The 24,917-nt window shown below is 36.6% G+C and overlaps 1 protein-coding gene across 1 annotated transcript in view; it reads right to left on the reverse strand.

Annotated features, from left to right (window-relative positions):
- LOC121368515 (gamma-tubulin complex component 6-like) overlaps positions 1-24,917 on the reverse strand; it is a 35,310-nt gene continuing 10,393 nt past the window's right edge. The window contains exons 15-31 of the mRNA XM_041493251.1: positions 24,755-24,894; positions 23,688-23,830; positions 22,982-23,073; positions 21,521-21,609; positions 20,618-20,733; positions 19,626-19,794; positions 17,214-18,303; positions 16,458-16,544; positions 15,193-15,349; positions 14,012-14,153; positions 13,423-13,579; positions 10,577-10,614; positions 8,733-8,865; positions 7,850-7,904; positions 5,521-5,682; positions 3,212-3,411; positions 1-2,532 (exon numbers count right to left, since the gene is read on the reverse strand). Of these exons, the coding sequence (XP_041349185.1) occupies positions 2,450-2,532; positions 3,212-3,411; positions 5,521-5,682; positions 7,850-7,904; positions 8,733-8,865; positions 10,577-10,614; positions 13,423-13,579; positions 14,012-14,153; positions 15,193-15,349; positions 16,458-16,544; positions 17,214-18,303; positions 19,626-19,794; positions 20,618-20,733; positions 21,521-21,609; positions 22,982-23,073; positions 23,688-23,830; positions 24,755-24,894 (3,053 nt within the window). The 3' untranslated portion in view covers positions 1-2,449. The remainder of the gene's footprint in view (positions 2,533-3,211; positions 3,412-5,520; positions 5,683-7,849; positions 7,905-8,732; positions 8,866-10,576; positions 10,615-13,422; positions 13,580-14,011; positions 14,154-15,192; positions 15,350-16,457; positions 16,545-17,213; positions 18,304-19,625; positions 19,795-20,617; positions 20,734-21,520; positions 21,610-22,981; positions 23,074-23,687; positions 23,831-24,754; positions 24,895-24,917) is intronic.

Here is a 24,917-nt window from a genome sequence, read left to right on the forward strand (position 1 = left end):
GAGAGGTGGCCAGGGCCTGGCTTCTATGAATATCACAAAGCTTATTCCCAGCAAGCAGCACAGCTGTTACTGCAAGGCTTCAAAGTAGATTGGAGCAAATGAAACACACTGTTATTTCAAAACATTTTTTACAGGGCAAAACATTATTTCTTGTAGTTCTTCACATACAGACAATTTCTGTCCTACCCCGAAGAAAGACATATACTTGCACCCTAGAGGGAGGGAAGACTAACTAAAATGGGCGCCAAGATGTATGTAACAATTTTAATGACAAGAAATGCTGGCGTCGTAACTGCAAATTTCTGCATATCTGTGCCTTGTGCAAAAAGGAAGGCCATGCAAAACTTGACTGCTATACTAGAGCAGCAACCAGCAACCGGATACCCCTCTGCCAAATGCAACAGTACAAAAAAAAAGCAAAAGGGCAAAATACAGGAGTACAAAGAGTATTTAGAGACAAACCTTGACAAATGGTAGCCACCACACCAAATAACATGAGCCAACTGAGTAAAGAGCTAATATTTCACCCAGATAGACAGTTTGTTGATAATCTTAAGAGCTAATATTTCACCCAGATAGACAGTTTGTAGATAATCTCATTAACGGTTTAAAGTATGGTTTTGATACAAAAATAGTTAACCCACCACTCCAAACAAAGGAATGCCGAAATAATTTGTCAGCCCGACAACAGCCGGAAGTGGTTAGCAAACTGACTGAAAGTGAACTAGAGAAAGGATATATTATGGGGCCATTTGTTACTGCACCTTTTAGTAATTACATTTAGTAATTACAGAGTGTCACCATTAGAAATTGCCACAGGCCGATATTCAGGCAAAAGACGCTTAATCGTAGATTTGTCAGCACCACATCATAATAGAGAACCTAGTATCAATGAACTGATTGACAAAGAAGAATGTTCTCTTAAATATGTCCGGATCGATGATGCAATAAAATGTATTATAAAATGTGGGAACGGTGCCGGTCGAATAAATCACAATTAATATAATCCCATATATATGTACAAATCATCCAAAAAGGCAACAACTTGTAATTAAATTAAACAGTAATTTATAATTAACCTCGAACATTGTACTATGGGATAGCGGTAAACAGTCTTTATACGTGTTCCCTTTTAAAATAATTATATAATCTTGATCTTTATTCCAGTTCAAACTATTATTTAAACCTTGAATAATTATGATAATGTCAGTGTTATTTTCCTAAGGAGATGATTTTATGACTGTGCATATTAAAGTTTCTATTTTGCATATTAATGAAGGTAACGACATGTTGATAGCTAGATAAAAAAATTCATAATTTTGTTACTAAATCCTGTTGTACATGACTAAATTGTATATTGTTAATTCATAGTGAAAGACAATATATATATGATGGTATGGTTTGCTACAAAACACAGAAATAAAAAAAGTTAAATGTTTCAGACATTTTGTGTTGTTCTGTAAATTATTAGTTTATATAGTAAAGTTTAAGAGAAAAATAATCCATCATATGCAGTCAAGTTGGATACAAAACATACACCCTCAGTGGTGTAAATTCTGACCCAGGAACTCAGCAACCCTCCTCCGTGGGCCAAAATGTCTTTCACTTTCGGTGCATTTTTGTAACCCACATGACTGCATATGATTGATTCTTATATGCCTACTCCCTTTGAGCGTGACCTAGAAATATACATGATTACAGCTCACATATTTTTACTGGAAAACCTGGAAAACATCAAACCCAAGCATGGACATAAGCCACTATTTAAATTAATTTATAAAACTGCATATGGCAGCTGAAGTACATCTTTTAATAGTAGTAGTAGTAGTAGTGTGCAGATGTATATTATTAATAATATATAACAAAAAAAACCTTCGAACGTCTTTGTGTAAACTGTTTCTGAATTACATCAGGTATAAGTGCTCAATATGTACATTACATATTTACGTGGAGATCCAAGGACACTTTTTTATATTATTTCCAACATATATTACTGACAGCTAATATACTTTTCACAAATGCCCTAATTGTTCAAATCTGATGATTTGGCAGAATGAAACTTTGATTTTTGGTTTTTGTTTTGGCACATGTTCAATTAATTTGTGTTAGTACTTGAAATTCCATGTTGCCATGACATTATCAGTGATAAGCCAAGTTGGAAACTGAATGTGGTCAATGAAAAAAAATATCTGGAAATCTTAATATTGGTTATTGTTGGACAATGGTCTAAAGTGCCCCCATTCAGAATGTATGCAAAGCATCAGCCAAGTCGTAAGTGTTGGACGGAGAATATGAAATATTTTGGACAAACATTGGAAACCCTGAAAAAACTGTACAGATTACAAATCTGGAATTCCAGATAAATTTGGAAATGTTTCCATCTCTTTAAGTTTCATTAAGGTAAATTCACTCCATATTGTGTTGTCAATGGTGACAAGACTCAGTCTGATTAGTAGTAGTTGTTGAAGTTGAGTCGAAGCAGCAGTTCCTGAAGATGAGTCTGGTAACCTCGGATTGCCAACTTGTTCACAACTGAAATACAATCATTCAATTAGCACAATTACTGAAATAGATATTAAAACACAATCCTAATCTCTCAATTAGAAATATTACAGAAATAGACTGCATCATAAAACCCAATCATAATCATTCAGTTAGAACTACTATAGAAATAGACAATAAAACAACAATAACCACTGAATTAGAACTATTACAGAAACAAGATAGCATGATAATGCAGTAACATAATCATAATTACAGAATGAGAACAATAAAAGAAACACACTGCAAAACTCATACCACACCAACATTAGGCAAGGTTGTGTTAACAGAGAATGAAAAAACTTTTTAAAAACATTTGAGTGAAGATTTGCCCAAAACATACCTGATTCGATACTCCCTTAATGAATGTCAAGTTGTTTGTTACATTGAGGTAAAGACGGGGAATTTAAATGTGAATAATTTAAGAGGTCGTTCCTCTTTCTCTCGCCTCTACCTCTGTCTGTCCGTCATTCTTCTACTTCTCTCATTCTTTCTCATTTGCTCACTATCTCACCTACACACATCGCAAGGTATAAAGAGTATTTCAATTTTAGAAATATTGTGATATTATTTGCTTTTCACACCCCCACCTCCTCCAAAAAAAAAACTTCAATTAAAAATTTACCATTGTACATCAGAAAATTTATGCTTTATTTTGTTCAAAACATACCTGTAAAGAGAAAGGCTGAATACTGCTGGAACGACAAGTAAGCCTCTTTTATTTTAACAAAGTTAGTGTGAGCTATCTGCCCGGTCTGCGGATGTCTTCTCCACTCTCCGTTGATCAGATTTGTCCGGAACTTGATGATCAGACAAAATATATCCTGAATGATTTTCATCACAGGCAGCGCTTTCTTGTTCAGTAGGGACCTGACAAGTGAACAAACGTACAAAACACATCAGTATATTGGTTTTCTTTATGTGAGAAGTACACATTTTATACTGTAATCACTAACAGCTAAATATAGCACAACATATCAGGATATTGGCTTTCTTTATGTGAAAAGTAGACATGTTTTATACTGTAATCACTAACGGCTAAATATAGCACAACATATCAGGATATTTGCTTTCTTTATGTGAAAAGTAGACACGTTTTATACTGTAATCACTAACAGCTAAATATGGCACAAACTGTACATAACATATCCGTATATTGGCTTTCTTTATATGAAAAGGAGCAACATTTTATACTGTAATCACTAACAGCTAAATACAGCACAAACTGGTGGTTTAGTCATAGCTGCAGTTTTATTAGAAAGAAAAGGAATATTTTTTAATGACATCGATAACATTTTGAACAATGGCTATCTGGTGTTTACTTTGAAGTTATTTTAACACACAGACACAGACACAGACACAGACACAGACAGAGACAGAGACAGAGACAGAGACAGAGACAGAGACAGAGACAGAGAGAGAGAGAGAGAGAGAGAGAGAGGCAGGGACGGAGGGAGAGTGATGAAATCCTGTTGCATGCATTTAAAAGCTTATTCCACCATTAATTAATATTAGCTTCTTGTTTGGGGACGAGGCTGGTGTAACTAATCTTTGTAACAAAATGAAGAAAGTAGTTAATGAAAGATACTGGTAGCTGGTTTATTTTGACAAGCCATATCAAGACAAGTAGTAAACAATCAGTCAACAGTGACTAACCCCAGCACCTAGCTGTCCAGGTATTCTCTGTTATAAAAACTAGTCAATGAAATATTCTGGCAGCTGGCTTATTATGACTAGGCAAATCATGTATTAACAGAAGAAACAAAAACAAAAAAGAAGTTTGTTTTGTTTAATGACTCCACTAGAGCATACTGATTTAATAATCACTGGCTATTATCATTATCATACATTTGGTAATTTTAACATATAGTCAGTGTTCTACGCTCGTTTTTATACCTTATTCTTCTTTGGCTAGTGGACCAAAACATTTCACTCGCAAAGCTTAAAATTTTACTAGCCAAGCTTAAAATGTTACTAGCGACACTACTCTGTTTGTATCATTTATGCATGTGTTGTAATGATCATAACATTGTACATGACTTATACTGCTGGATTAAATAAATAATTTGAAACAATAAAATAGTTTAGTTTTTACTCAATCATGAATTTAAAATAAGGACCATTTCAGAATTGATCGAATGATAGAGGTAGGAGGTATTTAGTTTCTGCTTTAAAAAATGACATGTTAAAAAGATGTTGCCGTTAAGTAAACCTTGACAAACAACCCCTCCCCTACAATGTTTGTAACACATCCCATGGTCCACCATAGCATGTTACGTAATTGTTGAAATGCCCACTGTGTAATGCATTGTTTAATAATCAGTCTCCATTTTGCACTTGTGATTACAATGTGGATAGTATGAACAGTGAGTGAGAAACCTTTACTTGATTTTGTACTCGTGTGAACTCTTCAATCAAATGCAACCACCAGTAATGTCCCATAGTTAATCGGTTATGTATAGTACAATACAGTATTTGGAACTTTAGTCGGCCAATTACATACATGATCCAGAAATCGATATCAATTGAGATATTCCAAATGGTTGCATGCATTAAAATAACACACCAATCGATGTATCTGGATTGTTTTCGCCACATCACTGCCGGCACTAAAATCAGCGATGAGTTCCAAATGCTACCGAAAATTAATATGGAATTCACAATAATACTAAGATGTTTTTGGAGTCAGTCACTAGATGGCAACGATAATAAATTCAATCAGTCGTCACACAAACATTTTGGTTGCATTGGCGACCATTTTGGTCGCAACTTAGAGCACTGATAGTCTTAGAGAGGAAACGAACTGATAGTCTTAGAGAGGAAACCAGCTACATTTTTTTCATTAGTAGCAAGGAATTTTTTATAAGCACCATCCCATAGACGGGATAGCACATACCACAGCCTTTGATGTACCAGTCGTGGTGCACTTGCTGGAGCGAGAAAGCTAACACTGACTGACCTAAGCTAACACTGACTGACCTGAGTACACAGCTATCTAGGTATTCCGTGTGAACCTGGTGTAGGCCGTCCAGGTTGTCGACGTTCTTGTGCAGATTGTCAGAAAAACTCGTCCACATTACGTGAATTATCTGATTCGACATGTAGCCCTGCATCACCTTCACAAAATGCTGCATCTCCTGTCTAAAACAGAGAAAGACACAAATAATTAATATCACTTCTGCAATCCAAATTTCAGGTGTATGTCACTGAAGATATAGTAGTATCTTTGCATGCAATAACTAGGTTACTCAGGCCTTTGGATTTCACGGAAACAATAGTTTCTGTTACCGTGTCAGTAAAATCATGGAACCGAAAATTTGTTTATTATATGTGAATATGATTATTATTTAAAAAAAGAATTTAAAAAAAAAAAAGAGAAAAAAAGTTTCCAATGGGTTCCCATGATCACAAGGCACAGAACCGAAGTGTTTCCCATGATGAAATTTAAAATCCTATGGCCTGTCAGTTAAGAGATTCTGTTGACTTGACACAGATTTAGCACACACACAAAAAATCATGTTACTACTACATATTATTACATGGTTACTTAAATATGTACATTCTAGACATTAATTGACAGAGTAGAAGTGGGTGTTTTTTTTTAAAGTATACCTGTAACATTCCCTCTTAAAATATACAAATTCTGTGCAGAAGTAAATGATCTACTGTATTAATATGTGAAGCAATGTATGAAGTTAAAAAAAAAAGTTCTATTGTTGATTCACCTGTGTAACAGCAGTTGTCTAACTGAGGGACTCACCTGTGTAACAGAACTTGTCTGAACTGAGGGACTGACCTGTGTAACAGCACCTGTCTGAACTGAGGGACTCACCTGTGTAATTACATCTGTCTGAACCGAGGGACTCACCTGTGTAACTACACCTGTCTGAACCGAGGGACTCACCTGTGTTAACTACATCTGTCTGAACCGAGGGACTCACCTGTGTAACTACACCTGTCTGAACCGAGGGACTCACCTGTGTAACTACACCTGTCTGAACCGAGGGACTCACCTGTGTTAACTACATCTGTCTGAACCGAGGGACTCACCTGTGTTAACTACATCTGTCTGAACCGAGGGACTCACCTGTGTAACTACACCTGTCTGAACCGAGGAACTCACCTGTGTAACTACATCTGTCTGAACCGAGGGACTCACCTGTGTAACTACACCTGTCTGAACCGAGGGACTCACCTGTGTAACTACACCTGTCTGATCCGAGGGACTCACCTGTGTTAACTACATCTGTCTGAACCGAGGGACTCACCTGTGTAACTACACCTGTCTGAACCGAGGGACTCACCTGTGTAACTACACCTGTCTGAACCGAGGGACTCACCTGTGTAACTACATCTGTCTGAACCGAGGGACTCACCTGTGTTAACTACACCTGTCTGAACCGAGGGACTCACCTGTGTTAACTACACCTGTCTGAACTTAGGGACTCACCTGTGTTAACTACACCTGTCTGAACCGAGGGACTCACCTGTGTTAACTACACCTGTCTGAACCGAGGGACTCACCTGTGTAACTACACCTGTCTGAACTGAGGGACTCACCTGTGTAACTACACCTGTCTGAACCGAGGGACTCACCTGTGTTAACTACACCTGTCTGAACCGAGGGACTCACCTGTGTTAACTACACCTGTCTGAACCGAGGGACTCACCTGTGTAACTACACCTGTCTGAACTGAGGGACTCACCTGTGTAACTACATCTGTCTGAACCGAGGGACTCACCTGTGTTAACTACACCTGTCTGAACCGAGGGACTCACCTGTGCAACTACACCTATCTGAACTTAGGGACTCACCTGTGTAACTACACCTGTCAACAATCTGATTAAAATTAGCTCTACTGGGTATACCAGTAGCTCTAACAGCATTGCATGGACTGCCATGTCCAGGAGACATTTCATCTATAAATAACAATTTAAATATGGACCAATTACACTTCGCCTTTTATAACGTTATTTGGGAGCATACAAATTCTAAAAATATTGTGTGAACTTGTTGGTCTATTACAACAGATTTTATCTCTATAGATCATGTTGGGTTTTTTCATCTTGAAACTAATTTTATATAAAATTTTATATTGCAATTAGTTTCTGGCATACCAAATCATTTCGTATACCCTCGGCATAATCCCAAATGTTTTCAAATTCTTTTCAAATCACTGCTATGATTTTGCAAGTACGGTCCAATGAAAGGTCAACTGGACATGAGCTGCAACGGGCTGCTATTAGATCCACATGTAATAGTGGATCTAATTTTAATTAAGATTTCTGTCTGAACTGACGGACTCACCTGTGCAACTGCACTTGTCTAAACTGAGGTGAGTTGCCTACACCAACAACAACAGCTGAAAATAAAAACAACAAAAACATTACCTCTATGTAAAATGAATTTATCTTTTGCAAAAAAACCCACGATTATAAATGTTATATCAACAAAAATACTAAGCTCTAATAAACAATCTTTTATGTTATCCAAACTAAAACATAAACATATGCAAAATTTCTGTAATACATAAATCAACCACCCCGTCGGGAATTTGAACCACAGACCATCAATATTTGAGTCCAGCACCCTTATCAAGTGAGCTAAAAGGAATACTGGGCCATTTTACACCAGGGTCTCCATGAACATTCTGTTTATTGCAAATCATTTTAAAACGTCTTAAGTTGCAGAAACTGTATTTATACAGCAATGACCTAGGAATATTTAATAAAGTACACCAAGTTTGAATCATTGTTTTAGTTTCAAAATTATTTGCAATAAGCAGAGTGACCCGGGAAGAATGAAAAGGAGATCCTTATATGAAATGGCCAGTAAGAACTCTTTATACCTCTGCCCTGTCAGTGGACTCATTTGGGCCTTTTCTCGTTCCAGCCAGTGCACCATGACTGGTATATCAATGGCCGTGGTATGAGCTATTCTGTCTGTGGGATGGTGCATATAAAAGATCCCTGGCTACTAATGAAAAAATATAGCGGGTTTCCTCTCCAAGACTATATGTCAAAATTACCAAATGTTTGACATCCAACAGCCGATGATTAACAAATTGATGTTTTAGTGGTGTCGTTAAACAAGACAAGACTTTTCTTTTTATACCTCTGCTACATAATCCCCATCTACTGCCCGTGGAAACATTGTACCCAAAACACATGATGAGATAATTCATCCTTACAGTCTCTCTTGAGGCGGTGCCAGATGTCTTTGAGGATCCACACAATCCGTTTGAGTTGCAGCATGAAGGAAAACAGCCGACTGTATTTTCTCATACTGGACTCCGTCAACACAATGTTTACTGGCCATCCAACCTGAATAAAACAGAAAATAACACTGCCCATCATTCTCATTATCTTAATCTAATAAAAACTTTCCAATTTCTCCTACGATTTCAATCTGTTTCGACCCTCCCTGTCAGTTTCCTCTGATACTATCTTCTGAGCTGTCCATACCATCGCCTACCTGTCTCAACTTCCTCCACGGGTGCAGTCTCTGTGTATTTCCCTGTACCCACCTGGCATCTTCATCCTTTGCCAATAATAAAGCTGATGGGGGAATGGCAGGTGTGTGGACCAGATAGCCACAAGAGACAAGCACCTGGGATGTGGAGGTGGACAGCGAAAGAAGTTGAAAGATAGGAGTTGCCATATCGGGAAGAAATGAGATGGAATTCAAAGGAGAGAAAGGAAAGGGAGCAGTGGGATAAAAAAAAAAATATATAATAATAATAATAAAAAAAAAATAATTAAAAACTCAAATACTATGTTGTTTTAAAATTGTGTAGTGACCTCTGAAACTTTTGTAGCAAACTGCAACACAATACTGAACCAAATGTGCCCTGACAGAGATGAAACCTATATTCACCTTTGGTTGGACAAGTAGGGGACTACAATACAAAAGATCACAACATTTTGTTCCCTGATTTCCCATCCAACTTCACCATCAAAAGGGACTTAAAATTAACAACAGAACCCAGTGGTTTTCCGTTTCAAAAAAAGCTATTTTCATTTCATATTTTTGTTAATTCCGTTTCATTTCCATTTCAGAATACAATATGTAATTAACAATTTTACTAACACAATTTGTGACAAATTAAAGCAAAAAAATATTTATTCAGGATTCTTCTGGTACATATTTCTGGAACCAACTTTATAGCAAGTGATACGGTAATAATGTCGCCATTTGTCCTTAAATCAAAGTACACATTAATAAAGAAAAATCGCATTAGGAGTAAAGGTCACAATTATAACTATATAAAGCATACTTGTTCAACAATTAAATACACTGTTTTATTCAAAGAGACTCAGGGTTGACAAACCGTAAACGTTTATTTTTATCACCACTTCGACAGTCTTAAGTATCCACATGCCACAGCAGAAATAAAGTAATATTGCTAGTTGTTTTTTCGCTAAACGTTTGCAAACTATTTTCACTGGTTCCCGAAATTGTTATTCAGTTTAATGTGTAGCATACAAATCAGTCTCCCAAGACGAGCATTAGCGACAAACGGCTGGCTGAACTTACTCCTGGCAAAAGACTATGACAATTAATCTTCAATTTACGTTTGTCCAATATTGAATGGGCAATAGTTTTTTTTAACTTAGCTGAAAATTGTAATTCCATTTCCAAATGTAAATTCCGTCCTTCAGTTTTTCATGACGTCGGAAAATCACTGGGTCTACTGATAGCAGCACAGGAAGGAAGAATGAAGGAAATGTTTTATTTAACAACACACTCAAAACATTTTATTTACAGTTATATGGCCATCAGACATATGGTTAAGGACCACAGAGATATTTAGAGAGGAAACACACTGTCGCCACTTCATGGGCTACTCTTTTTTTCAATTAGCAGAAAGGGATCTTTTATATGCACCATCATACAGACAGGATAGTACATACCACAGCCTTTGTTACACCAGTTGTGGAGCACTGGCTAGAACAAGAAATAGTACAATGGGTCCACCGATGGGGATCGACCCTAGACTGACCGTGTATTCAAGAAATAATGTTTAGTTCTTACCTCGTATTTGAGCTCAAGACAGTCCAAAGTATCAGGTGCTGTAAATATATACAACAACAATTATTACCAAATATGGTAACCAAGCTGATTTTTATTTACTCTCTCTTGTTTATTCTGCAAGAAACTTTTCATCCACTTAAAAAACAATAGGGAATTGGTAATGTTAATCATTACAATTATCTATCTTGGATGCCAATAATATTAACACACCTTTATAAAAATAAAACTAGTTATCAACTAACGATTGATAGCAATGTGGTTTGAAATAGCTTTAAAAAACCCATCAATGTTATCCCCCATTAGGGAATCACTTTAAAAAGAAAATCAGATAATTATCTTGAAATCTTTATTCAAATATATTTGTACTTTGATCAGTTCATCCAAACAAAAGCTTGTGAACGACAGATTGACATTCTCTTTATAGTCCAGTTCAACATACATTGTACCAACCAGGAACATTTTGCTAGGGGGAATTGCCAATATATTTTCTCTTTTCTTCCCTAAAAGCTTTGCTCACCAGTCTAGGTGACCCCTGTACAATTTCCTGCACATGTGCCTGCCTACCCTTGGGTACCAGATATTGAGGGGCAAAACAAAGCTTTCAAATATTTTTACATTTTTTGTTGTTTTTTTGTGTGTGTGTGTGGGGTTTTTTTAAAGTGCTGTTCCAGATGTATGATGTATTGAGCTATATCAATCAAGATATTATTTAATATGATTAGAAAATAAAATAAAAAAATGTAAAAAAATTATATACCGGTATATTTTCCATTTAAAAATATTGCCCTGAAAAACAGAACCAGCTGAATTCGTTTCGGGAATTTCCGTAAGATTTGATCCGTGACGTCACGAAGGGAACTCCTTTCGATAGTCAGCGCCATTGTTCATTGCTTCTTTTGTGTTTATTATGGTTAAACGGCGTGTTGTTGGCGGCTGTAGCAATACAAACGCCGATAAATTTAGTCTTCACGCATTTCCTAGTAATGTTGCTGTGAGAAAGCTGTGTGTGAATTTGATTAAAACAACGTGGAAATAATGGACAGGAAGAAAATGCCGGAGACCGTTGCGACAGTAGACACTTTTAGTTTCGATTCGTCCGAACTGGCTTGTCGGCTTAAGCAAGATATGGGAATACCATGTGTTATGGCTTTTAAAAAAAGATGCCGTACCAACAATTGTTCTGCGACACAAAACAAATGACAACAAGCCGACGCCATTCACACCGAAACGACCGTGGGCCGCATATCGTCAATGTCCCAAATTGCGTTAAGCTTTCAACTCCGGTCAGTTTGTTTTCTTATGCACGGTTCGTGCAATCATCGAGATCCGATTTGTTGTCGTTTGCATCTCGTTCATTTGTGAGATTTTTCTTTACATTTCGAGAACATTAAAACAATAAAGTACAGACAAGTAAGTATCTATTGCCGAGTCCATCCCATCCTACAAAAATGTAGGGTTTTATTGTAAAAAAAAAGAAAAAGAAAAAAAAAAAAAAAAAAAGAGAGCTAATTTTGTACGCATCTTAGAAAACAATCGGCTCAGAAATAAATTACTTGTAAATTCCATAGTATGAAAAAAGGCGTTCCTTGTAAAACAGACTATAAATACATTAAATTAATTTTACTATACCTTCCCACAGAGAAAACCTTTTTTCATACTATGGAATGTGCTATAAGTTATTTATTTCTGAGCAGACTGTTTTCACAACTGCACACCAAAAAAAGGTATTGTTTTGTTATTTCCAAAATACTTTTACTATTTTTTTTTACGTCAAACTAAACTGAAATTATTCACACAAAAAAAACATCTTCATAGATGAATGGGACGGACTAAAAGTCATTTTTGTTTATTTCTTAAAATTAAAATAAGATATTTATTTCTGAGCAGACTGTTTTCACAACTGAACACAAAAAAATAGTATTGTTTTGTTATTTCCAAAACACTTTTACTTTTTTTTTTACGTTAAACTAAACTGAAACTATTCACACACAAAAACATCTTCATAGAGGGATGGGACAGACTAAAAGTCGTTTTTGTTTATTTCTTAAAATTACCGATATCGGGTCCACTTGACTTGTAGAATTCAAGAGTTATTTATCGTCTTTTCTACTACATCACAAGTATTAGAACATACAGTGTAGCAAAATAATTCGCACGAAAAGCTAAAGAACAAAACAAGAATAAAAGTTGTAAATTAGTGGTAAGCTGTCTCCACGACCATTTTCATCGTCATCTGTCAGGCCGGTGGTTCGTCGGAAGATGTTCCAGGTTCAAACTGATAAGGCATTATTTGTTGTGTTGCACAAATATTAGTCCAGTCGTCATTACTACACTGTTCATCATCGAAAGAAGAATCGCATGATCAATGAGCTTGGCAGTCGCTGTCGGTCCCACTTTCGCTTGCGCTGGCAGTCATCTTGTGGTAGGTTTCTGTGAAGCGCGTTCCCTTCGTGACGTCATGGCTATTTACAGGCAAATGTGTTTACCGAGAATTTTACTCGGTCGTTTCCGGCAGTGTTCTACGGGAGTGATGTTTTAATACTTTTATGGGGCATTTTCGTAATTATTGATTTACATATCGGTGTAAAATATTATTGTAATGAATTAAGAAAGCATTTAATTGTGGAATTTGAAATTTTAGTGTATGGTCTGGCACAGCACTTTAACCAGCAAGAACATTGTTGCATATTTGTTGTCATAGTGAATATAAACTGCGTTGATGATGATAATTCCAAGTATAACTCACCATTAAAGTTGAGGACTTTTGGGTATGACTTGAGTGCAAATGGTAGATATCTAGCATACTTGTCATGTTAAATATAATGAAGATAACAGATATAACTCACCATTAAAGTTGAGGACTTTTGGGCATGACTTGAGTGCAAATGACAGATATTTAGCATACTTGTCATCCGGGTGAACAGAAGACTGGAGTGCACGTGTTAGTGCACCGTTCAGGAAGATTGGATTCAACAATTCACATGCTAAGGGGTTTGTAGCCAGCTGAAAATGTAATATATCATACTTTATAAACCCTCAGAATAAAAACTACTCTGTCAACAGGATTTGATCTGGATCTCACCAATTATAATCAATTTGGCTAACTTGGTTAGAAAAAATCTGTAATCAGATTATTTGAGTTAGTCAAATAAAATACAATGAAACAAAGGCTCTATTAGTAGTACTAAACCAAATAACTTCCAGCTGAGTGCTGTGATTGGTGATAAAAGTGTGTGTGTTGGTTTTAAAAAAAATTAGTTTCATCTGGGCAAAAAATGTATGCAATTTTATTTTATCTAGTACCACTGTGTCAAGTAGCCGTGTCCTTGAAACATGTAAAGGTTCCTGTAAAACAAAATGTACTCAAATTTTGTGCAGAACTAGGGTAGTCAAAGAGTTTATCAGATGAATAGGTATACTGAATATTTGCATTACCTTTTCAAAGAGAATATCACTAACAACTTGTGAAAAATGTCCGTCAGCCATGAGTAAGAAGCGTCGAAGTGCATCAAAATGTTCTACTATTTTCAGCTCCACAAAGAAGTAGTCCAGAATACACTGGTTCACCAGAGACACTCTGAAATGAAAGTGAAACTACATTGACAAGTGAAATACTGGGCTTACACATGATTCATACAAGATTTGGTCTTTTGGATGCATAAAAATATACAAGAAGAAATCATTAAAAGGATTTGTTGTTTGGCATATGTGGTTTGATCTTCTTAGTGTATCCAAAAAATAAGGCAATTTTTTTTGTTTTACATTTTTATAAAAAAATTAGTTTTTAAAATACTATGAGATTTGAATATTCAAAGAGAATATATGGCTCACACTGGAACAAATCTTGGTTTAGCCAATTTTCAGATATGTACATGTATGTCCAGTATTTCCTTGAAAATCATTAAAATGTGGTTACTTTAAGGAATATTTTAGCCAAAAACTAAATGTTGTAGCCACTTTGAATAAAAATTAGCAATTGGCTGATCTGGATTAAAAATCCCACACCTCGACTGGGATCCGAACCCAGTACCTACCAGCCTGTAGACCGATAGCCTAACCACTACGCCACCGAGGCCGGTATATCAGATATGGTGGCTCGATATGAAAATAAAATTAAGTTAAACCACCAAGATACAGAAGGTTCTACCGAGCCCTGATGGAAGCTGTGACAGACATTTTCAGTAGAGACAAAAGATGCATGTATTCTTAAGTCGTAATGCCAGTGCTCTGTGAGAGAGATCTTGAGAAAAGACAGAAGATGCATGTGTAACGTCAGTGCTCTGTGAGAGATCTTGAGAAAAGACAGAAGATGAATATAAGTTGTAATTTCAGTGCTCTGTGAGAGAGATCTTGAGAAAAGACAGAATATGCAAGTAAGTTGTAACGTCAGTGCTCTGTGAGAGACCTTGAGAAAAGATAGAAGATGCATGTAAATTGTAACGTCAGTGCTCTGAGAGATCTTGAGAAAAGACAGAAGATGAATATAAGTTGTAACGTCAGTGCTCTGTGAGAGATCTTGAGAAAAGACAGAAGATGCATATAAGTTGTAACGTCAGTGCTCTGACTGATCTGGTAAATTAAGATACACAAAGGATGATACTGAAAGTTCTACTAACTGGGCCCTGATGGGAGCTGTGAGAGAGATCTTCAGTAAAGACGGAAGATGCATGTATTCGTAAGTCGTAACATCAGTGCTCTGACTGATCTGGTAGTCTCCCAAACTACTGAAAACAATGGGCGTGTTTCCCAGCAGGTCAACCTTTGGAGGCAGATCTAGAAAAAAACAAGTTGAACTGTTATTGAATATTCTCAAGCTATGTTTTCCCTAGCCTGTTTTAGCATGGTGTGGCACCATGCCTCGATAGTATAGCGCCATTTTGTTCTTAATTAGTGCCATGCTGCCCTGAGATTAAACAAGCCTTTTCCAATAATTCTAAAATTGTCTTAAAAACACTCGAAAAATGTGTGTATTATATATTTTGCCATTCATTTGTTAAAGCAAGCACATTAATTACATTTATTTTTATTTTAACTAATTTATCTTTAATGAAAAAATTATCCTGAAAATGGTAAAAATGCCCCAAAAGTGTTCTACCATGCTGTGACAAATTTCTAGGAAAAACACTATATGAGATAAAGGATATTTTAAAACAATATATAAGCTACATAAAAGTAAAGAGAAAATCTTACACAAGTATTACTCTAAAGAGAATACCAGCTTTGGTGGTGTAGTGGTTAAGCCTTTAAACATAAGGCTAGTAGATACTATTTTAATATTTAAGCAAGATCTAATGGCTTAGTTTTCTTTCACTAATCACTACCAACAAAGCATTAATACACTGTCCTGGACAGACAACCCAGATAGCTGAGATGTGTGCCTGGACAGTGTGCTTGAACCTTAATTGGACAGAAGCATGAAAATCAAGGTAAAATAAACTCTAAAATGAAAATTTAACTAAAATGTATTTATGTAACAAGATAAACAATTCAGTAAGGAAATTTTTTATATAACGATGCACTCAACACATTTTATTTAAAGTCATATGGAGTTAGACATATGGTTAAGACACAGATAGTGACGAAACCCGCTGTCGCCACTTCATAAGTTACACTTTTCAATTAGCAGCAAGGGATCTTTTATATATCCCATTCCACAGATAGGATAGTACATACCACGGCCTTTGTTACATCAGTTGTGGAGCACTGGCTGGAACAAAAAATAGCTCAATGGGGCCACCGACGGGAATCGATCCTAAACCAACCGCACATCAAGCGAGCACTTTACCACTAGGCTACATCCCCCCCCACCCCCAAAAGATAAACAAATGCAACCAATGCAAAGTATGTCTTTTGTACTAGCTAAATATATACAAAATCTTACCAAGAAAGTCAAAATTGTCTGTATAAGGCTCCACCATCTTTTTCAACCATTCTATGTCAATAGAAAAGGTCTCTGCCAGTGGCATGACTGAAAAAGAATTTATAAAATGCCATAAATACATTTAGTATCTAAAAATAGTGACAAAAGAATTCAATTATATGAGGTTTTACTATTAGCTCACAGCTAGCTTTCTTTACTGGGACCCATTCTTACAAACCTCGACTAAACTTAAATCTTTAATGAAACCACAAGCAAACAAGTCTAATTCGCGATTACAATCTTGAGTCTATATCCTCTAAAGTTTATCTGCTGTGGCAAAAAAAGAAAGTTATTACAAAAAATGAACTCAAGATTGATTACTTTGATGAGTCAAGATGCTTTGTTTTCACACAAATGTTACATGAACATAAAAGCAAAACAAAAAGAAGTTTGTTTTGTTGAATGACACCCCTAGATTTATCGGCTATTGGATGTCAAACATTTGGTAATGTTGATATATTATCTTAGAGAGGAAACCTGCTACATTTTACCATTAGTAGCAAGGCATCTTTTATATGCAGCATCCCAGACAGGATAGCACATACCACAGCCTTTGATATACCAGTCGTGGTGAACTGGCTGGAACGAGAAATAGCCTAATGAGCACATAGACGGGGATTGATCCCAGACCTACTGTCCATCATGCAAGTGCTCTACCACTGGGCTACATTCCACCCCGATATGCAAAATGCTCTTTGACAAAAGCCTAACACTGACCTGCACTTTTATCAGCGTCTGTCTGTTGATCTGACGAGCCAGTCTTTACACCATACAGCAACCTCTGTACAGAAGAATCTGTCGAATGTCCATACACATTTCTCTCCTTGAACTTCTTCACTCTCACTTCGTTTTCGTCAACGTATTCAGACTCCTTCGTGGCATACATCAAGGCACTAGACTTATGAACCGACCTGACATCCACGCACTGACTTTCTGTCGTGGCAGACATCTTCTTGCTCATTCTAATCCTCGGTCGAATACCATAATCTTTTGGGTTCGATTCAAGATTAGCATAAATCCATGCATGTTTCTTTAATCTTGGAGCAATAGCATTTTCCTGCTCGGTCTGGTCAGAAACGTGACCGAACTGTCCAGCCAGCTTGATCACCAGTTCTTGGGGTTTACTTTCAACATTAGCGTGAACATTGGATTGTCGTTTCAAATGTGGAGCATCAATTTCTTTCCCTTGTGTTGATTCGGTACTCACACATTGATCCGGGTGGAACTTTAAGTGGGATTTCTCCTCACGGCTCTCGGTCTCCTTCGTGGATCCAACATCCTTGAAGCACTTGATGGTGGGTAGGAATGTATCATCAGAAACGGTCTCCGTCGTTGCCTGCCGTTCAGGAAATAACTGGATCTGTGGCTTGCTTTTTTCATCAGCTTCCGTCTCCTTGGTAGCATGCATTTTATCTGATATCCTGATGTGTTGTTTTTCGGGTGTAGGCGTGGTTTCTTCGGAAACATGTCTGGTACTGTGGTCTAGCTTAACACCTGGAGAGCCAGTTGGACTATCAGCCTCTTTGATCTCCAGGTCAATCTGACACACATCCACTGACGAGTCATCAAGCCCATACTTCTTTAATCCCTTGATTGCCCACTGTGGCATCGTAGCAGCAGCAGCAGTATTACCATCATCATCATCTTTGTCATCAACAACATGGACTGCCACCAGCTGCCTGTCAGTGTCGACATCAGCCCACTTGGGTAGAGCAGCTTGGTCATCGTGGACAGTTTTAACTTGATCAAGGTTCTGAGCCCATGACGGCAAAACAGAGCTGACATCACCTTTACTGTTTAACATGGCCTATAAATTAAAACATTTCACACTAAGTAAAGACTTATTACAACTCTATAGTTTAACATGACATACAAGTTCTCATAATTAAAACCAATTACTATATAGAGATTATTATTAGAGCTTGTGTGTCGTACTGATTTTACAAAACGAGTATCAGGATTTTTGTATAACATGCAAGTTATAATGTCTTTATTATCCATATTATTATTGTTGTTTTCTTTATGAATAACAAGACCCAACTCAAAATGTTTCAGCCACAACTAGAAGGAGACGATGAAATGACGTCATATTTCAAATGCACAGTCTGGGCTAGGACTGAAGAAGCAGCGTCATGTTATGACGTCACTTCTCAAAATTACATCATTACACTTGTTATTACACGTGTGCTTCGTGTGATTATTATTAACTCGGTTATGTTGAACCATATGGATAATAAAACTATACAGTTTAACAAAATGTTTCACTTAACTAAAAACTATTACTACAACAATATAGTTTAACAATATAAAACATCTCACATCACTAAAAACTATTACTACAACAATATAGTTCAACAATATAAAACATCTCACATCACTAAAAACTTAGTACAGCCATACAGCTTGGTATGGCTTACCACACAATTGATATTTATCATATAAAAGCTATTACAATAATTAACACTGAATAGTTCATAAATTGTTTTGTATAAAATGTCAGTTTTATCTTGAGAATATGCAATCAGACTTCCCACTTATAAAAGACTAGATATGAGGCTTGTTGAACAGGGCTAGTGACCGACTGGTTTATGCCCCTAACATTAGATGATTTTTTGTTTGTTTGTTTTGTTTAATGACACCACTAAAGCACATTGATCAATTAATCATCAGCTATTGGATGTCAAACATTTGGTCATTTTGACTTGTCATCAGAGGAAACCCGCCACATTTTTTTCTAATGCAGCAAGGGATCTTTTATATGCACTTTCCTACAGACAGGAAAACACATACCACAGCATTTGTCCATTTGTGGTGCACTGTTTGGAACGAGAAAAAAACCAATCAGCTGAATGGATCCACCGAGGTGATTCGATCAACACAAGCACCTCAAGCAAGCACTCGACCGACTGAGCTAAATCTTGCCTATCTAACATTAGATGAATGTGATGTGATAGCAGATGATGGAACTAGTGAAATTATTCGAGTGCTCGGCCTCTTGAACATGCCAATGGTTTTTAAATATATCTACAGACAACTGGTTGAGAAATGGTCTTTATTGCCCCAGTTCTCTCAATTATTATCTACAGTTTGACACTGTACAAGTATTTGTTATTAATACGGTTTAGTTACCTGAGCTTCAGTTGATTCCATCATCTCTCTCTTCAGTTTGGCTTCGTCTGCTAACAGGAAGTCTATCCTGCGCTGCCCCAGCCGGCCGCGGCGAACCTTCCACAGGGCTTTCTGTTCACGCCGGGCGGCCTCATCACTCAGTCCAGCATAGTACGCTATCAACTCCTCTCTAACATTAAAATAACAAGTGTTCCTCTTTAACTAAAGTATTAAATAAATATGTACACTTTTTTTAAATCCCACCTCTGCATTAACTGCCTTATCCTTATTGTATGTTATCAACTCCTCTCTGGCAAACAGTAAAATAGCTTAACAGTAAAATAAGTATTTTTTAATATTGTTTCACGTTTAGGTTTTTCCACATTAACATAAGTATTCAATAAATATGTATAATTGTACACTTTTTAAATCCAACCTCTCAATGCATCAAATTTCCTTATCACATCAAGCAACGTCACTTAGAGGCGTGGTACAAGCGAGTTACCTCATCAGGTGTCAGCTATTTCAGCATATTAATGGTAGCAGTCTTCTCAAATACATACTTCTCTACCACAGGAACACTATTAGTTGTTTCGACATGGCATTACAGAAGTGTTTTCATAGTTTTCTCATACCTATGTGGTACACTGAATGTTTATCAACACCCCAGCACAAAAATACACATCAGGCATTGGGTGTCAAATAAAGGTAAGGACATGAATATGGTTATTTATTACCCCAGTGGTTTCTCATAACAAGGAAAATATTTTTAATATTTTCTCAGTGGTAAATATTATGCATTGGTTTAATGAATACTATTGGATGATTTGATGCTTACAAACCAATGACCATGTCGGTATTAAAGATGGTGTCATTACAATTTGACAAAGACACAAAATGACGTCACATAGTTTAAAGAATTTGTGTTTACAGCTCTCCATTTTCATTGCTAAATTTGTAATAAAATGTCATTTTAATGGTACAATGGTACAGAGTATTATTCCAAGACCTACCTGGCTTGTCGTTCCAGTTCAAGCTCCTCTGTTGCCATGGCTGACTCTTCTCTCCTCAACCTGGCCATGTATTCTCTATCACTAGCCTTCTCTTCCTCAGACTTAATCGCTTTACTCTGGTAAAACAATCAGTAAAACAACTTCAAACACTGCCTCATTACTTCACATCACGTACAATACTTTACAAACTTGTGTTATTAAAGGAAGGAAATGTTTTATTTAACAACGCACTCAATACATTTTATTTATGGTTATATGGCGTCAGACACATGGTTAAGGATCACACAGATATTGAGAGAGGAAACCCGTTGTCGCCACTTCATGAACTGCTCTTTTTTGATTAGCAGTAAAGGATCTTTTATATGCACCATCCCAGACAGGATAACACATACCATGGACTTTGATATACCAGTCGTGGTGCACTGGCTGGAATGAGAAACAGATTAATGGGCCCACCAATGGGGATTGATCCCAGACCGACCACGCATCAAGCAAGCGCTGTACCACTGAGCTATGGCCCACCCCTGTGTTAATAAGGACATCTGTCCAATAATAGTTTCACTTCAAAAAGATTACCTAAAATGAACTGTTTAACAAAATGAAGAAAATACAAAGAATCGAGTTGAATAAAGCAATGGCTCTGTCAACATTTGAGATGTTATTTACAATTACATTTTAAATGAAAGGTTCTACAATATCACTGTCCAGGCTTCTTAGCCTAGCAGACAACAGACTACCATTACAAAGACAGCATTATGGAATAGGATTTTTCTAAGAAAACATTTTCGTCTTTTATTAAACATAATTAAGTACCACAATATTTTATTGAATGGGCCAAAAAGGTTTGATTTTAAATGGTTACTGTGTGTACTAAAAATATTTGTGAATTGGAGAAAGTCAAACCTGTTGGTCTTCAATCATCTGATTCTTTAGACGCTGGAACTCCCGTCTCTTCTTCATGTCTGCAGCTTTCTTCCTCTTGTCAATCTGAGCTGAAACACACACAAAGTGAAGAAACATAAATGTTACATCAAGTGTAATAGCGACATTGTGTAACAAGTTGACTAAGTTTAACCTTTAGACTACTTGATTAATTTGTGACAAAAACCATGTTGAGGGTACAAATTTATTACTTTTACTCACATATTTTCACTTAAATATTTTCATAAATACATAAAATAAAGTTTATATTTGAATCGTTAAGTATTATTTTTGTAGGTTTTTCAAATTTTTATATTTTAGATCAGTTATTGTTGATTAAAATGAGACAAAAAAGCAAAAGTAGCATTAACTTAAAGAGCATTTGTGGCCAGATGTCCAGTATTTATGTCCATTATTTCCACTGTTTCTGATCATAATTGTTTTTGAAAACTAACTACGATTTATATCCCAATATTTTCTTTGTTGATAAATGATCAAATTTATTATCAAATTAGCTCTCACAATCATCTATCAATTTCTGAAAATGACTGACATTCCACCAATGTTGTCAAGTAAAAATACTTGCTGAAAACCACTTTTCAACTCAAAATTCCCAGATATTTTTCATATAAAAACGAAAAACTAAAGCTGCCATACTATCAAATAATCTATTTCCTGTTATATTATTATTATTATTTCCGGTGAGTGCCATGTGCAAAACAGCGGAAAATGTGAATTAGGGAATGTACTGTATGCAATGTACAGTGTGTCTACTTGCTTGACATCTGGCAGATATCTTGCCTGCAGTAGTCACAAGGTTAACACATAACGCACTACACACCATCAGCTGTTAAATGTGTTTACTCTCCGATTACTGACCGACAGGATGGGATATTTTATCCTGCAATCACCGTTTCTACTGACAGAATATGATGACTGATAAAGCAAACTCATATCCTGCTACTAGCAGAATAGGACTTCTGACGTCACACGAGTGACATCACACACATAGCTACATTACAAAATACGACTTCTGACGTCACACGAGTGACATCACACACATAGCTACATTACAAAATCGCTCATTTGACCTCTAGGTATAATGTGGCTGAAATAACAGAAATAATAACTTTTCCCCTTAATTTTTATGGTCTTCAGGATAAAGAAAATAACTAGTTAATGTCGGATATCTGCTTTATCCTGTTCAGGCTGAATGAGTAATTGCACATTGCAGAGCCTCGCAGTATTTCCCATTCTTACCTTCACAGGATAAAGCAGATATCCGACATCGTTAACTAGTTATTCTTTATTTAACATGCATCCCACACCATAGATGAACAAACACAGAGCAATATCCTTGTCTATAGATGGTCTACTACTATGTTACATGTTGGTGTGAGGTAATCGTACTGAAGTGAGAAATAATATGTTAATCTAGAGAACCTTGTAGTCGCTGTAGTTCCAGTGCATCTGTGCTATGAGCTTTCTCTACCAGGTCTCGTTTAGCCTCCACTTCCATCTCCTCCATCTTCTGTCTAAATTACAAACATGTCAAAATAATCATTCAAATCATTCCATTACTGAACTGGAAAATATTTCAGTTATATTTTACATAACAGCGTTTAAAAAAATATTCGTGCTATGTTGTTACATGATATCAATGAAAAGCCATATTATTACATAAACTGCCAAAATATTTACGTAATCTATATTTCAGTTAACTTCCTCACACATGAACTAATTAACTAACCTGTTTCTTTGCAAACTCACCAGTTCAAAAAAGAAAAAGAAAGAAATGTTTTATTAATAATGTTTTATTAAGCGACACACTGAACACATTTTATTTACGGTTATATAGCGTCAGACATGGTTAAGGATCATACAGATATTAAGAGAAGAAACCCGCTGTCGCCACTTCATGGGCTACTCTTTTCGATTAGAAGCACTATCCCACAGAGAGGGTATTACATACTACGGCCTTTGATATACCAGTCGTGGTGCACTGGCTGGAACGAGAAATAGCGCAATGGGGCCACCGACGGGGATCGGTCTTAAACCGACCACACATCGAGCGAGTGCTTTACCACTGGGCTATGTCCCGTCCCTCACCAGTTCAAATGCAAATTCACATGTTTAAATGCCAACTCACCTGGATATGGTGAGCTGCTGGACCCTCTGTTTCATCTTGCTGTAGTAGACACTGGAGACGTTGTCGGCCGAGCGGAGCTCTCTCTCAGAGAATGTCAGTCGCACGTGAGGGATGTCTTCTTCGTTCACGTCACAGATGAAGTGCTGAGGAAAACAATAAACTAGTCAGGTCACAGAACAGTATTCTCGTTGGTCACATCACAGATGAAGTGCTGAAGAAAACAAACTAGTCAGGTGACATGACACAGTATTCTCATTGGTCACATCACAGATAAAGTGCTGAGGAAAACAATAAACTAGTCAGGTCACATGACAGTATTTTCATTGGTCACATGACAGATGAAGTGCTGAAGAAAATGATAAACTAGTCAGGTCACATGACAGTATTCTCATTGTCTGATGATAAAAACACAAGCATTCTGAGAGTAGTGCTCAAGCAATATATGTCTCCTACCAGGCCCAACAAATTTTCGTATCTCCTAAGTTCAAGGGCCATAACTCTGTCAAACATGTATAAATCAGCATGAAAGTCAAACTCGATCTGTAACAGTACCTGATAAAGCTATACACACCATTTCAGCTTAATATTTCAATGCATTGTGAAAACAAACATTCAGGAAAACCATATGTGGGACAGACAGACACACACACCGACAGACAGACAGACAGAAGGACCGAGATAAAACCTATAGTCTCCTCCAGTTGGATCAGTAGGTGATTAGTAAGCTGCAAGATGATCACATGAAACATATTAAATTTGTTCTTCTCAAGGATAAAGAAATGAACTGCAGTAGTCTTCAAAAAGCAAATATTCCCAAAATAGTTTCTTAAAGCAAATTCTGAATTTATTCCATCTACATTAGATTATCTTTTAATCACCAATTAAAAAACATTTAATGCAGTCTGTTCAAAAAAGGGGCACCATGTTTTACAACCCTCAGTTGATAGAGATATATTGTTGATCTCCCTCAAAACCAAACATATCAAAAATGCTCAGTATTACAAAACACATTCCATGACCATTTGGAGAGAATCCCAATAAACCGTGACATAAATAGATAAACTGACCTGTGGACAACAGATCTTCATGAGGTTGATAGATTTACCACAGATGTATATGTCCCTGGCCAGGTCACTCAGAAATAGTGGCATACTTTCTTCAGCGTTTGTCGAAACCAACGTGTAGGCGTGGGTCCAAAACAACTTGTCTGAAAATGTATAAAGAAGGTAA

This window comes from Gigantopelta aegis, chromosome 3, assembly GCF_016097555.1.
Source record: "Gigantopelta aegis isolate Gae_Host chromosome 3, Gae_host_genome, whole genome shotgun sequence".
In the NCBI taxonomy this organism is placed as follows: domain Eukaryota; kingdom Metazoa; phylum Mollusca; class Gastropoda; order Neomphalida; family Peltospiridae; genus Gigantopelta; species Gigantopelta aegis.